We start from the raw sequence: 14,157 nt of genomic DNA on the forward strand, positions 1-14,157 counted from the left end.
TTTTCAGGTCCAGAAATCAGTGCCCTATAAGTTCACTTCCTTCAGGGCCCAAATTCTGAGCTCTGTAATAAAACAAAAAGCAACTGGTAGTTCAGGTAAAGGACTTTCTAGCATGTTTTATAAAATTGACAGCCCCATGTCCACTAACCCCGAGTGCTGAATGTGTTTGTTATCCAGGACATGGATGGGTTTGACTTTGGTTTGACCTGTGCTAACCAACTGTGACTTCGCTCTAAACCTCCAACTGCCTCCCTTTGCAGAGTGTTTTGCCCTCCGTTCAAACGCAGGAGGCCGGATGCCAATGATATCTGCCTCTTATCCAATCCTTTCTTTTCTTTTCTTTTTAAAATATATTTTATGTTTATTTTTATGCATTTATTTAGTAGGGAGTGGTGGTAATTAGGTTTATTTATTTATTTAGTTTTTCGATGGAGGTACAGGGGATTGAACCCAGGACCTTGTACATGCTAAGCATGCACTCTACCACTCGAGCTATACCCTAACCCCCCCATTCTTTCTGATCCCCTCTGCTTACACTGGTTGTGTTCTTCCCCAGAAGGCCTATCCCAAGCTCCTGAAAGCCAGTGTTCACTCTTTAAACAACCCAAGCCTATTTCTCATGGTGTTAAAAAAGCCGAAGAGGCCGTCTGTGAACACACTGGTTTCCAGCCTCTCTTCTCTAATGTGTATCCTATAGCGCTTTCCTTTGCTGACTTTCCTGGAAACAATGAAAAACAGAAAACAAACACCAGGTAGATATACTGTCCACTTTTGGTTTGCAGACTGAGGGCCGCAGGCTTTCCCGTCCACCTGCTCCCGGACATCGCCGAGCCCGGCAGCGTGGCGGGTAGAACTTCGCGTGCATGGTTTGAAATCCCAAAGGGAACGCCGGTGGGCGTGGCCTTGGGTGATTTGCAAGCCTCAGTCTATTCCTGTATGGCCCAGAGGACGGACGCAGGTAAGGCTTTCCTTGGTTCTCTCCTCAGACGTCTACTGGGGCCTCCTAAGCCCCAGCTCTGTGCGAGGGTCCGAGGGGCACATGTAGCCAGCAGTCTTGGCATCCTGTTGACTGGAAAACACTCTCATCCCTACAGATGAAGCTCCTGCCCAGGGAGCTTACAATCCAGCAGGGCAAGTTCTGTCCTGACCACAGTCCGTGCCTTTCCTCTCTAGGGCCAGGTGAGGGAAATGACTCTAGTGGGCTGGTTTCTGTATATCTCCCCGATCGAGAAAACAGATGAGTAGATTAGGGTTTTTGTTCCTGTGTGTGTGTCTATGAACGTTCCCTCCAATCTGATTAGAAGTGCAGAGTCTTTTCTGTTTTCTGTGTAAGAGAGTCACAGTGAGGTGGAGGCAGCCATCCAGGGCAGGGTTGGCAAACTTTTCCTGTAAGGGGCCAGATAGTAAATATTTTAGGCTTTGTGGGCCATTTAGTTTCTGTCATAACTCCTAAACTCTGCTGTTGGGGCAGGAAGGTAGCCATAGCCAATACATACATAAGTGGTCATAGCTGTGTTCCAATAAAACTTTATTTATAGATACAAAATGTGAATTTCATAAAATTTTCATGTGTCATGAAATATTCTCCTTTTGGTTTCTTTTCAACCATTAAAAATGGTAAGAATGTGCTACTGGGATTGTAAAATGGCGAAGTCCCTCTGGAAAACAGTCTGGCACGTTTTCAAAAGTTAAACACGAAATTACCATGGGACCCAGTAATTCCGCTCCTAGGTGTGTACCCACGAGAGCTGACAACACACATCCACACAAAAACTTGTACACAAATGTTCCTCTCAGTATTATTCCTAACAGCCCAAAAATAGAAACAACCCAAATGTCCATCAACCGATAAATGGATTTTAAAAAAGTGGAAGAGCCACACAGCTAACGTGCTACAACGTGTGAATGAAAGTGAAAGAACTGAAAGAAACTTGTCACGAAAAGCCACACAGTGTACAATTCTTTTCCTGTAAAATATCCAAAATAGGCAAATCCATGGAGGCTGAAAGTAGATTAATGGTTGTCAAGGGCTGGGAATGAGGGTTGATTGCTAACCAGCATGGGAGTTTCTTTCTGGAGTGATGAAAATGTCCTAAAATTAGATTGTGGTTATGTTTGTACAACTCTGTGAATATATTAAAAAGCGCAGAATTGGACACTTTAAAAGGGTGCCTTTTAAGGTGAATTTATTTGAATTACATCTCAATAAAGCTGTCGTTAATAAAAAAAAGTTAAAGCCGTAGTTAGCTCCTGGGCCTTACGAAAACAGGTGTCAGGCTGGATATGGCCTGGGGACTTTTGTCTACCCGCCGCCCCCAGGGCCTACCCCAAAAGTGTAAGTGGGCAGAGGTGGGAAAGTTGAATGTTGACCTCAGTTAGTTTGGCCCCAACAGGTTTTTTGGCCAGGTCTCATGAAAGATGAAGGAGAGACTCCTGGAACAGTCTGCAAGCTCTGGCCTTGATCTAGAGGAAAAAATCATCCCTTCTGCTCTGGGTCTGGGAGCCTCCCTCCTGGTGGTGGAGGGAGGTTGAGTAGAACGCCTTGGAAATGAGAAGGAGGTGGTACTCGCCGAAAATGAATGAAACCACCCCAGAGAATAAAATGCTTGGGCTAAGGTCTTACTCTCCATGAATACTTGCCTACTGCTGTGTAACAAATCACTCCAACACTTAAGTAGCCCCAGACAGCAAACACTCATTGTCTTGCACAGTTTCGAAGAGTCAGGAATCCGAATGGATGGTCTGGCTCACGGTCCTTTGTGGGACGGCAGTCCCGCTGTGGTCGGCTGGGACTGCAGTCATCCGAAGTCAAGATGATTGAATGAGGGAGTAGGGTATAGCTCAGTGGTAGAGTGCATGCTTAGCATGCACGAAGTTCTAGGTACAATCCCCAGTACCTCCTCTCAAATAAATGAATAAATCTAATTACCTCCCAACAAAGAAAAAAAACTTAAAAAAACAAGACGATTGAATGGGTAACTAGTCTCATTGGTGTCAGGAATGGGTCATCAGAAGTCTTCATCATTGTTTGGGGACTAACAGAGCATAGAGGTTACCTGGCCCTAAGTATTATTAACAGTGTCTACTAACTATGAAGCCCTTGACGACAGAGAAGTGATTTGCTGCATAGTACAGTCCTGGTCAGTGCAAGGACAGGAGGAACTGTATGGGCCCACGGTGCCAACAGCCATACAGAGGGCGTCTCCATAGGGCTGCTCATGACATGGTACCTGCCTCCCTTCAGAGCAAGTGATCAAGACAGAAGCTGTAATGCCTTTTAAAGACCTAGTCTCCAAACTCACGCACTGTCACTTCTGCTTTACTTTCTTCCTTGGAAGCGTGTGACTGAGTCCAGCCCACCCTAAGGCAGAGGGGAATTAGGCTCTGCCTCCTGAAAGGAGTATCGAGGAGTTTGTGGACACACTTTTAAAACCAGCACGCTCTCCCCCTGCCTTGTTGTGACTTGCAACCTCTGAGTTAGCCCAACAGGCCTAACCTCCACTTTCCTTGGACCCCAGTTCTCAACATCAGCACCTCGGTTCAGCTGGTGGCCTCCATGCCTTCAGGATTCCAGCCGGCGCAGACTCCAGACCCCACGGCTCCGGTCGCCTACTTTCCGTACTTCGACAGGACCTACCTGGCGGTGGCAGCGTCACTCAATGGGGGCAACGTACTGGCCACTTTCGTCCGCATGCTTGTCCAGTGGATGGCGGATCTAGGTAAGAGGTGGCCCACACAGCGGTGTGTTCTCCGCTTGCCCTTTCTATGTGGCTGTATCCCGGTGATGAATGTGCCGTAAGCTTCTAGATCCATGTCTCAGACCCAGCCAGGTTCCAGCACATTCGTTCCTTCTTTAGGGATCTGAGCCTGTAGGCTTCTTTCCTCTCATCTTCTGAGCTGCTCTCACCTATTCTCTTATTTGAGGGGCATCTTCTCCCCTAATCTTGACTTTGGAGAATCCTAATAGTGTCCTGGCTCTCCCCGGCCCCACTGTGTTACTGTCTCTGTCAGTAAGCCCCTGGGTCCCTTATGTTTGAGGTTTGCCTTCTGATGACAACAGACAGCTGAGAATAAAATGATCAGATGTGAATGAGTGCAAAGACTCCCAGTATTTTACAAGATTATCAAATCCTCATAGCACTTATTCCTGGTGGGTAGCTCCTGTCCCCCTTTCTTGGAAGGGTCCCTGGAAACTGCTCTCTTTAGGGGAGAATCGACCAGGCCTTCCTCTGCTCTGCATTTACAGGGAAACATGTGGAGAGGGTTCCTTTCCAAGTACTTAGGGCTAGAAATGAAATTTCTGGTCAGCTGTCTGGAAATAGGAAAATCATGTACATTGGATGCACTGGTTGCTTGTAGGAGCTCAAAATCAGGTCATTCCAGGAAGCATCTAACAGAGTTAACTAGTGGGGGCTCAGGCCACAGGGAGCACGTGGGAAACTCATCCTGGTCATGCAGACAGGTGTTGCTGACCACGTGGGTCCTTCCAGGCTGGCCAGGGACATTGGGATTGTGGGGGAATTCTGACCCCTTGGCTGGGAGCCCCTCAGGAATGCTTAATGTAAAGAACAGAACTTTGATTTTCTTTTGCCTTACATTAAGAAAGGTTTTAAAGATATGGAACCAGTTACCAGAACCTTCAGGCACGCCCTTTACCCTAGATACTGCTTTCACCAAATTGGATCTGTCAAATGTTTACTGAGTTGGCTGGTGCTTCTCTTTATACAGAAGTGACTGTTTTTCTCACCCCTGAAGGAGGTGGTAATATTTAATTTCTCTCTAAGATCCCTTCAAAAAGAAAAGTCTTTTGCATCTTCATGGTTCTTATTTTGATCAAACAGAGAGTGCTTGAAAGGTTAGTGGTTTATGTCACTTAACCTTTTATGAAATTTCTACATTATTTCATTTGATTGAAAAAGATTTTTTTTTCCTCTCTCATTCCTGAGGGTGTAGAGTTGAGTTTGTGTAAGTTAAGCATGCAGATGAAGAGATTTCATGGTGGCTCTTGGGTGGTGGTTCTCAGCACTGGCCACACGCTGGAAATAGTCGTGCAGTTTTAAAAACAATGTTTATGTCCTAGCTTCACCCTTAGAAGTGCTGATTATTTGCCTGGGAGCGGGGAGGGGTAGGGCCTGAGCATGGCATGTTATGAAAGTTTCTCAGGTGATTCTGATGCACTCAGGTGCTGGTAAGCGCTGGTCTAGAACCTTCTACCCAAAAAGCATGGTCCTCAGGCCAGCAGCACTGGCTTCCTCTGGGAGCGGATGATGACTGCGGAGTGTCAGGGCATACCCAGGCACACTGAGTCAGAAGCTGTATTTTAATAAGCTCCCTGAGTGATTCATATGCATATGAAACGGTGAGCTCTGGTCTAGACTGGCAATTCTCAACCTCAGCCGAGAGGCAGGCTAGACTGTGATCAGCACTGTGGTCCTGGGATTCCCATGACACTGCTAATAAGTCTAATAGCAGCCAGGATGATACTTATTGATCAGTGTATGCATTTGGCCTGCTTGGGACCAAGGGTCCCACAGCTGCAGGATGGTTAGGGCTCACAGCAGCATTTAAGATAATCTGTCCCTGAAGGCTGGGCTGGGGTCTGCAGTGAGAGAGCTGGCTGGGGTCTGGGGCAAAAGCACAGCTAGCCAGACTATATGAGTCCTGAGCTGGAGCGAGGAGGGGCAGCAATTCAACCTATCTCTGCCCCCTGGGAACTCTCTAGTCAGCCTGCAGTGAGAGGGTGCATGAACTCACACAGCCTTTCTCTGTTCCTGGCAGGCCTGGAGGTTGAAGAATCCACTGTATACTCATGCATGATCCAGGCAGCTGCACAGCAGAGAGACACGTGCCTAACCATCACTCCAACGGTGCTGGGCGAGAGGCACCTGCCGGACCAGCTGGCCTCAGTGACCAGAATCTCCTCCTCTGACCTCTCCCTGGGGCACGTGACCCGGGCCCTGTGCCGAGGCATTATTCAGAACTTGCACTCAATGCTTCCGTTTCAGCAGCTCCGAGAGTGGGGTGTGGAACGGGTGATCGGCAGTGGGAGTGCGCTGTCCAGGAATGAGGTGCTGAAGCAGGAGGTGCAGAGGGCTTTCCCTTTCCCGGTGTCCTATGGCCAGGATGTAGACGCAGCTGTGGGGGCAGCTCTGGTCATGCTCCAGAGAAACTTCAACCAGCAGGAGTCCTAGCACACTTGTTGGCTAAAGGACTGTTGCAAATTTTATCTAACTAACATTCCTGACATGATCTTGGGGCCATCCTTTTCCTGGACAGCTCTGTGGCGAGCTTTTAAATGATGCTTGTTCTCAAGGCATCATTTTGACCAAGAACCAGCCTTCAGGAAACACTCTAGTAATGCAGCTAGGAGTCACTGACTAGATCCCAAAATCAGTTCCTTCTGAAAGAAACTCACCTGGGAGCTGGTTGCAAATGTAAAGGTGGAAAAAAGAAAGAGAGAGGAAGAGAGAAAGAAAACAGAACAGCGGCCCAGCATCCTGGTTGGCAGGGTCACCTGTGAGTCACGTGTAGACAAAGAAAATAAATGTGAACTTCAGACACCAAAAAAGTTTGGTGGATATAGGCTCCAAGAAAGAACAGAAGACCCACCCCCACCCTATGCCCAGCTTTTGGATTTTTTTTTTTTTTTAAGGACATGAAGCCCAGATTTGGGTCACGTGCAATGTTGGAAAAGTCTTCCCTACTGGATTGTACCTCATGACCCTGAGGCGTCTTTCCCAATCTCGTTCTTCCCTGGCCACAGCTGGTTAGCTGGGGCAGGAGGAGACTCAAGGACAGTGATGCAGGCTGGCTAAGATGAAGTTGCAGGGGTCTGTGCTGGCCTTCTTGCCACGTCCTTCCCCTCCAAGGAGAGCCTGCTGCACTGGGGCTGCCCCAGATGCTCACGACACAGCTGGTTTGAAGATATGGAACAGGGAAGAAAAGGTGGACAGCATGACCAGCAAGGGGGACAAGTGCTGTGTGGTCCTGTCTTTCAGGCACCAGCAGGACCCTTTTCCAGGAGTGTGTTGTGAAAGTGTGTTTTAATCCCTGCACATCCCTGGGAAGCCTTCCAAGGGAAGGGATGCAGCCAGGCATATTCCTATCAGAGATAACCCCTTGTCCTGCAGGCCCCAGCTCTCCTTTCTCTTGGTGTGGGCCACCATGTGTTCCTGGCTCATGGAAGCATTCCACTGGAGTTGACATCTCTGCAGGGATCCCAGAGCAACTTAAATCTTCCTGTGGTTGGTAGGATAACGGTGGAATGGCTTCCAGTAGAGAGCCATCATCACTGCATCTGCTTCCACACTCCCAAGGGTGATCCCAGGTGCCTGATTCTGAGGTCCCCAGGCAACGATGAGTCTGGGAAGCAGTCACATCTCTGTGTAGTTGCCACTCTATGAGTTACGTGATTGTCCAAAACTATTAGGTTAATCTGCCTGGCCATGCTGATTGAATTTCAGATACTAAAGCTCATTCTTCCACAGCCTTGTCCCTTTAATAAAACACACCTCTCCGCTTTGGGAAGACTGGCACTGCAACAGAGCTGGGTTTGGGAGGTTGGATGTAGCCCTGGGGATCATTTGTAGGTTGTCCCTTGAAAGAGCCCTGCCTGCCCCATGGTTCTTCTGGGACAAGTGGCTGCAGATCACTCAGGAAAGTCACGTGATTTTTCCCTCAGCCAGAATGAGTTGACACCCTCATTTTGAGATGAAGGCACCTCGGGATGGGCTGCAGGATGGCAGAGAGCGCAGTCCATCAGGAGGAGCTGGCTCCCTGAGTTCAGGGAGGCAGCCTGTCTTGCATTCCCAGGACGCTGCAGGTGGAGTCTGTAAATAAAAGAGTTGGAGCTGGACGGGTGTCCTGCAAACCCAGGCAGCCTGGCCCAGTGCCCAGCATGGCCCCAGCACTCTGTCCCCTGTCCACTCCACCTCTGAGGCTGAGCCTGGCACATCCAAGCTTGTCAGCTAGCAGTGCCTGCTGCCGTTTCTAAGGCACGTGGCCCTGAGCACAACTGCCAGGGCCTCATTTCTCCAGCCTGAAGTCACAGGCCACCCATGGCTTCTGCTTTCATTCCCGGGAGGTACCAGAAAGTAGGACCAGCCTGATCCAGATGAAGAACTGGGCCTTTAGGGCTGTCTGCCAACATCCTGGTCTTAAAGCACGTGATAGGCTTGCACTTTCCCACCTAATTTACTTTGGCCAGTAAAATGTGAACAGAAGTGTGTCACTTCCAGGCAGAAGCCCTTTGGAGCCAGTGAGATGTGCCACATTCACTTCCCTTTGCCATCAGTGACCAGGGGTGTCCCCAAGAGAGGAGACTTTGCCAGGCTGGGTCCCATGTGAGGCCAACGTGGCGCAGAGCCCTCACCAGCCAGTGAGTGACACACAGTGTGACTGAGAAATAAACCTTCAGTGTTTGAAGCTACTGAAATTTGGGGGCTGTTTGTTACCATGGTGTAACTTAGCTTGTCTTGACTGCTGCAGCCCTGGTAGGGACTGTGCCTGAGAATTCTCACCTGCATCCAGCACAGACCTGTGTTTACAGAGCATCCACTAGGAGCTGGGTGTTCTGTCAAGCATGGTGATGTGTTGTTGGATTTCCATCACTAGGGAATGAAATAACACCATAACGGATCTGCCCACGTGCCCAGAAGGAGGGGCAATTCATTCTTCATGCAAGCGTCATTGAGCTAAGCCTTGGAGACTTCCTGTCTAGTGGTGCTAATGATAATTAGTGTTTTTTGGAGTGCCTACCATGGACTAGAAGCTAGTCTAGACTCTACTTGTTGGAACTCATTTGATCTTCAAAGTGATCCTAGAAGGTGGGTACTGTTGTCCCCGTTTCACAGATAAGGAAACTGAGACATGAATGAAGTAACTTACCTAAGTTCACAGCACTGAGATGCAAAACCCAGAGCCCACTTTCTTTAGCACTCTAGGCAGCGAGCTCAGGGTAGGCCAATGTATTTATGTTAAAGTGAATGGCCTGTCTAGGGCGTGATGAAATGTCTGGTATCACTTGATCATGGGGTGGATAAAATGGTGCTGTGGGAGTTGTGGTTGGAAATGTTGGCCAGACTGGGGAGGGTGGTGGATGCCAGACTGAGGGTTTGGACTCTCTCCTGTAGGCAGCGGAGGGGAGGACGAGCTTCATGGGCTTTGGGAGAAGAACTGGCAGTGTGGACTCTGGATTGGAGAATGGATGTGACTGGAGGCGGGTCCCTATTAAAGGAACCTAGAACCAGCCTGAGAGATGGTGAGGCCAGAGCCAGCGCAGGGGCCGAGGAGTGAAGCTGGCCCTCCCTCTCACTTCCTGCCCCTGCCACACACACCCCTCCTTTGGCCTTTGGCTGTATATACATGACATTTATGTGGCTTTCATGTTCTCTGTTTTTCTTTTCTTTCAAGTGGTTGGAAAGCTCCTCAAAGGCAGGGTCCCTATTAGGTATTCTCTGTCCTATCTTCCTCCTGCATCTTAATTTGGGCTGATGTTCACCTCACAGGGCAGAACACCTTGTCCAAAGTCTGGCTTGGATGCCGTCCACCTGCTGCAGTGCTCCGCAGTGCATCTGCCGCTGGGTTATAACTGTATCCAGGACCCCACTCAGTGTTTGATGTTGGGCCCCGGCTTGCGCTTGTTACGGGGCACCCCCGTACCCCCAGCCCTGTAAGCATCCACGAGAGCCTAGCAGGTCTTCCTCCCCACCCATCCTGGCCTCCTGGAGGGCACAGACCATCTTATTCGCCGTACTCACCTCTCTGGGTTCTCAAGTGCAGCGTGGCCCTCAGGAAAGAGGGTGGGTCACACCAAACCTCTTCTCAGGCATGATTAGATAAAACAGGCCACATCTTTGAAAGTTAGATGTTCTTGGTACAGAGATGCTCTTTGTGTGACTCATGAAGCATTAAGCAAGTCTTGTTTTTTTCATTGGAAGACAATTAGCCACCACCTCAAGCTAATGGCCGGATACAGCTTAGCAGTTGGCAGATGAATTCTCACTGAAATAATAAGGAGAGGTCCAACCCCCAGGCCTGCCTAGAGCCCATTCACACCGCATCCTCATTAATCCCCAGCAGCAGGCCGGGCAGGTGTTTGCGCCTGTTTTGTGGCTGAAGAATCAGGCCTGGAGATTCAGCTCCCACCCAAGTTCATGCAGCTGGCATCTGGTCTCTTCACTCCTGCTTCCGTTCTCCACCCCCGCCCCTCACCCTCCAATAGCTTCTCGCTCTGTTCCAGACCCTCCCTGGATCCCAGCTCTGCAGAGCTGGGCTCAGCTGTCGGTGCTGAGTGGATGCCTGTTCCCTCCCCAGCTCAGATGGCCAACTCCATCTGCTTCCGATGCACGCGGACCCCTCTCACAGACCCTCGCCCTCCCCGGGAGCTGACTCATGTGGGTACTTGGTGACACTAATGCACAGGCCAAACGCAGAAAGGAAAGTAGCTTTCTTCCAGGCTTGCTGTTTGCCATCTGGATCTGGGACCCCTGTGGTCTTTAAAATTTGGGAGGCAAGACACATAAATCAGGACAAGATTTAGAAATCTCAGTACAAGATTTAGAAAGCTTAAGACTAGTGGAGCTGTCACCATCCTTGGGTGGGTCACAGACACCTGCAGTGGTGCCTTAACCACTCTCCCCAGGGCTGAGACTAGCACCGCCTGCTTCCACCCAGTTCCTCCGGAGGTGCCAGGCTGACAGCTCCCGACTTTGATAATCAGGCTTTTTTAGCACATGGGAGTTTGCTGGTCTCTAGCTGTGCCAGAAAGTCTGGCTTCAAATCCTAGAGGAACCGAGGTAGATGAAGAAAATATATTAGGCTCCTATTGCCAGGGTCAAGAGCTCAGTTTAATTCAGTGTGCCCTGTGGTGGTAACACCGGGGGAGAGAGAGACAGAGAGGAACTGAGGCTGTTAGTGACGGTTGCAGTCTTAGCCTAGGTCTACCAGATCAGGCCCAGCCACCTGCTATGGTGGTTACTCTAGCGCCTTCCTGTGCTTCCTCTTGTCCCCGTCAGACTGGAGCTTGGAGAAGCTCCCCCTCCCAGAAGTCGTCATTAAAACATGATCTACTTACAAGAAGTTTTAATGGGTACATCATTACATAGAACACCATGTTTCAGATTATGACCCAGAAACCACAGTGAAGGCGGCAAGCCCCAGCCATGAGGTCTTGTTTGCAATACCATTTTATGAGCTTTAGTGGGACCACTCAGGGCAGGTACTATTCAGACAAAGCCCGGCCAGTGGGCACCTTTGGGAAAGGCACGGAGCTAGGCTTGGAGAAGGGAAACAGGGCACCAGTGGCCTGTCACGCCTTGGAGCCATTAAAATCTGCAAAGCCAGATACAAACTTCAGAGAAGTCAGAGCTCAGTACAAGCTTTTGGAAGCTCCAGGTGAGACCTGTACGGTTGCCACTGCCCTTGGGCAGGTTACATAGACTGTCTGTAATTCATTTCTTCATCTATAAAGTGGGGACAAAATTGTACTCACCTCTTTGTGAGGGTCTGATGAGACAGTGCATATAAAATGCTTATCCCAGAACCTGGCATTCTGCCATTACAGTTGTCATCATGATCACAGGTACCAATAGTCCCAGGAAGGCAGAGATTGGAGGAGGTGGGATTTGAATGACAGAATCTCAGCATCCATAGGTCTCACCTGCCACCTGGGTTAAGTGGGATGAATGTTGGGCAGAAGGAGGGCAAGGAAGCAGCCTGGAGCAGGTACGGTCAGTGTGACGGGGGAGGAGATGTAGCTAGGTGACAGTAGGGCCTGGACCACAGTGGGAGGAGGGGCTGGGACTGTGGGCTCAGGGTGCCAGGTGGAGGGCTGGGGTCTTATTTGGTAAAGGAACACAATCAGGAGGATGTTCTAGGCCTGGGACTAGGAGGTGGCGGGTGGGAGAGGCTAGACTGGGAAGGGAAGGTACTTCCAGTGCTTCCAGGGAGAAGTGGCTGCCAGCTACAGTGAGGGGTGGACATGAGCTACAGAAACAGAGCCCAGACTGCTAGGACAGAGAGGAGAGGGTGGGGAGGACAAAATATGGCAGACGTGGTGACCGGAAGAAAGTTGGTGCCTTTACAGGCATGAATGTTGAGGGGAGGGAGTGTGGAGGGAAGAGGAGTCCATCTTGGGATGTGCTCAGCGGAAGGGATTTGTGGTCATCACCTGCAGGTTCCGGGAGGCAGGGAAGCAGCTCCAGGGAGAAGGCTGGGCTGGACACCTGGGTTAAGGAATCATTGACTTGGGAATGTCAAATGGGTTCTTAGAGGGTTGAAGGTCTCAGAGAGGGGAAGGAGGAGGTAAGAGTTCTGGGGAGCCCCTGCATGTAGGAAAGGGCTTGGTGGGGAGAGGCAGCCAAGGAAACCAGGAAGGAGCTGTCAGGAAGGAGGAGAAGGGCCAGGATTTCCCCTGCACTGAACCATGGAGACTCCAGGATGTTGTCAGCCCCAGTGGCTCTGTTACAAAGAGGGCGCATTTAGTGACGTGTATTGTCCTCACCAGAGGCAGAAATCACCTTGAAGTCTTAGGGGACATTGCTCCTGGGCTGGCCGGTCCTCTCAGCACCTGTCTCAGATGTCTCCCCCCTGTGGCCGGGGGCTGCCCATGGCTGACACCCGGCCCTGGTCCAGGCAGCATGTGAGCCCGGGGATGGACCTGACACAGTGCTGTACTGAGTTGTGCTTAATGCTGCTGAAGCTGTACACTTAAAAATGGTTAAAATGGTAACTTTTTCCAAAAATTTCTTTATTGAATGAAAGATTCGTTAAATTCTATAGTGCTTTACAATTTTCAGAAGTTTCACACACATGATTTCATATAATCCCATAATAACCCTCCCAATCTATCTGGCCCCATCCCCTTTTCCTTGCCCCACTGGTAACCACTAGTTTGTTCTCTGTATCTGTGAGTCTGCTTCTTTTTTTGTTTAATCCACTAGTTTGTTGTGTAAAATGGTAAATTTATGTTATATGTATTTTACCACAATTTAAAAGAAAAGGATGAATTTCAAGTTTCTTTTTAATTGAAGCCAAAATGACACATATATAAAAAGGTGTCCAAGCAGAGGACATGGTGGGATGGGCCCAGCTTCCATGCCAGACCAGCAGCGGGAGAAGGGCAATCATCTAATTGCTATGTGTCCCAGGTTTCTCATCTGTAAAGTGGGTACAACCGTCTCTGACCCCCTCCACTGCCCAGGGTTGTTGTGTGGCCAGGGAGAGTGGCTTGGTGAAAGCACTTTGTAAACTGTAGAGAATCACGTGAGATCTGTGCAGGGTCTGCACTTCGATGCCTGATGCAGGGGCCAGGCCTTGTGAGCTACTCTGGGCAGGGCTATGGTAGGCTTTTCTGGCGTTTGGCTGTTCGTTTCAGGCTGTGTCTGACCCAAGACTTGTTGGAGTCCTATAGCGTTCCCATGGGCAGCTTTTAGGACAGCTTCTACAGGCATTTTGGGCTGCAGTCTGTGTGCACACCCAGAAAGACCCTGGGGACTTAGCCAGGTTCCTGGAGGGAATTAAGCTCTATTGGATGTGATGAATTAACTTTTCTCCTGTGCCTTAGGATCATACTAGGAGTCATGAGAAAGTAAACCCCCGTCATTTTCTGGGTTCTGTGGCTCTGTGAGAAACCCCAGTTGAAAAACACTGGGACCTGGCAAACCCAGAAGTGCCCCCACCACCAGCCCTGCCACAGATCTGGGGACACAGGGAGTGGGAGGCCCAAGAGAGGAAAGGACTGGGTCAAGGTCACACAGAGTTGATGGCAAAGCCAGTACTCCAAGCCAGGAGGTCCCTAGATGCCAGGCCAGGACTGCATGGTGGGTGCCACGACCCTCCCTGTTCCTTCTGCATTTTGAAAATGGAACATTTTCAGGGTGCCAGATTTTACATCTCTGGTTGTGAAAGTGCATCTGTTGAGCTCTTTTCCCCGACTACCCCATCTGCAAGAGTGGTGGGTTTGGGAGGCCTGAGCAGCGCCCTCCGTCCTTGAGAGCTGAGGTCACCTCTCTGGCTGGTTCTTGGCAGCATGTGGCTAAGTGCACTGCGGCCCTGGCATGGTTGGAGGAGGGGCAGCGGCTAAGTGGTTTCTGAAAAAGGGCAAAAATGATGGGAAAGGCTCTGGGATCCCCTGGGAATCACAGCCTCAGCAATAGC

At 49.9% G+C, this 14,157-nt stretch overlaps 1 protein-coding gene across 5 annotated transcripts in view; it reads left to right on the forward strand.

Moving 5' to 3' along the window:
* SHPK (sedoheptulokinase) overlaps positions 1-8,428 on the forward strand; it is a 19,316-nt gene extending 10,888 nt beyond the window's left edge. For all 5 annotated transcript variants that reach the window (XM_074342572.1, XM_074342574.1, XM_074342573.1 and 2 more), the window contains 3 exons: positions 783-958; positions 3,519-3,719; positions 5,779-8,428. In XM_074342572.1, the coding sequence (XP_074198673.1) occupies positions 783-958; positions 3,519-3,719; positions 5,779-6,191 (790 nt within the window). In that variant the 3' untranslated portion in view covers positions 6,192-8,428. The remainder of the gene's footprint in view (positions 1-782; positions 959-3,518; positions 3,720-5,778) is intronic.
* The last annotated feature ends 5,729 nt before the right edge of the window (positions 8,429-14,157 follow it).

Source organism: Camelus bactrianus, chromosome 16 (genome assembly GCF_048773025.1).
Source record: "Camelus bactrianus isolate YW-2024 breed Bactrian camel chromosome 16, ASM4877302v1, whole genome shotgun sequence".
Lineage (NCBI taxonomy): Eukaryota > Metazoa > Chordata > Mammalia > Artiodactyla > Camelidae > Camelus > Camelus bactrianus.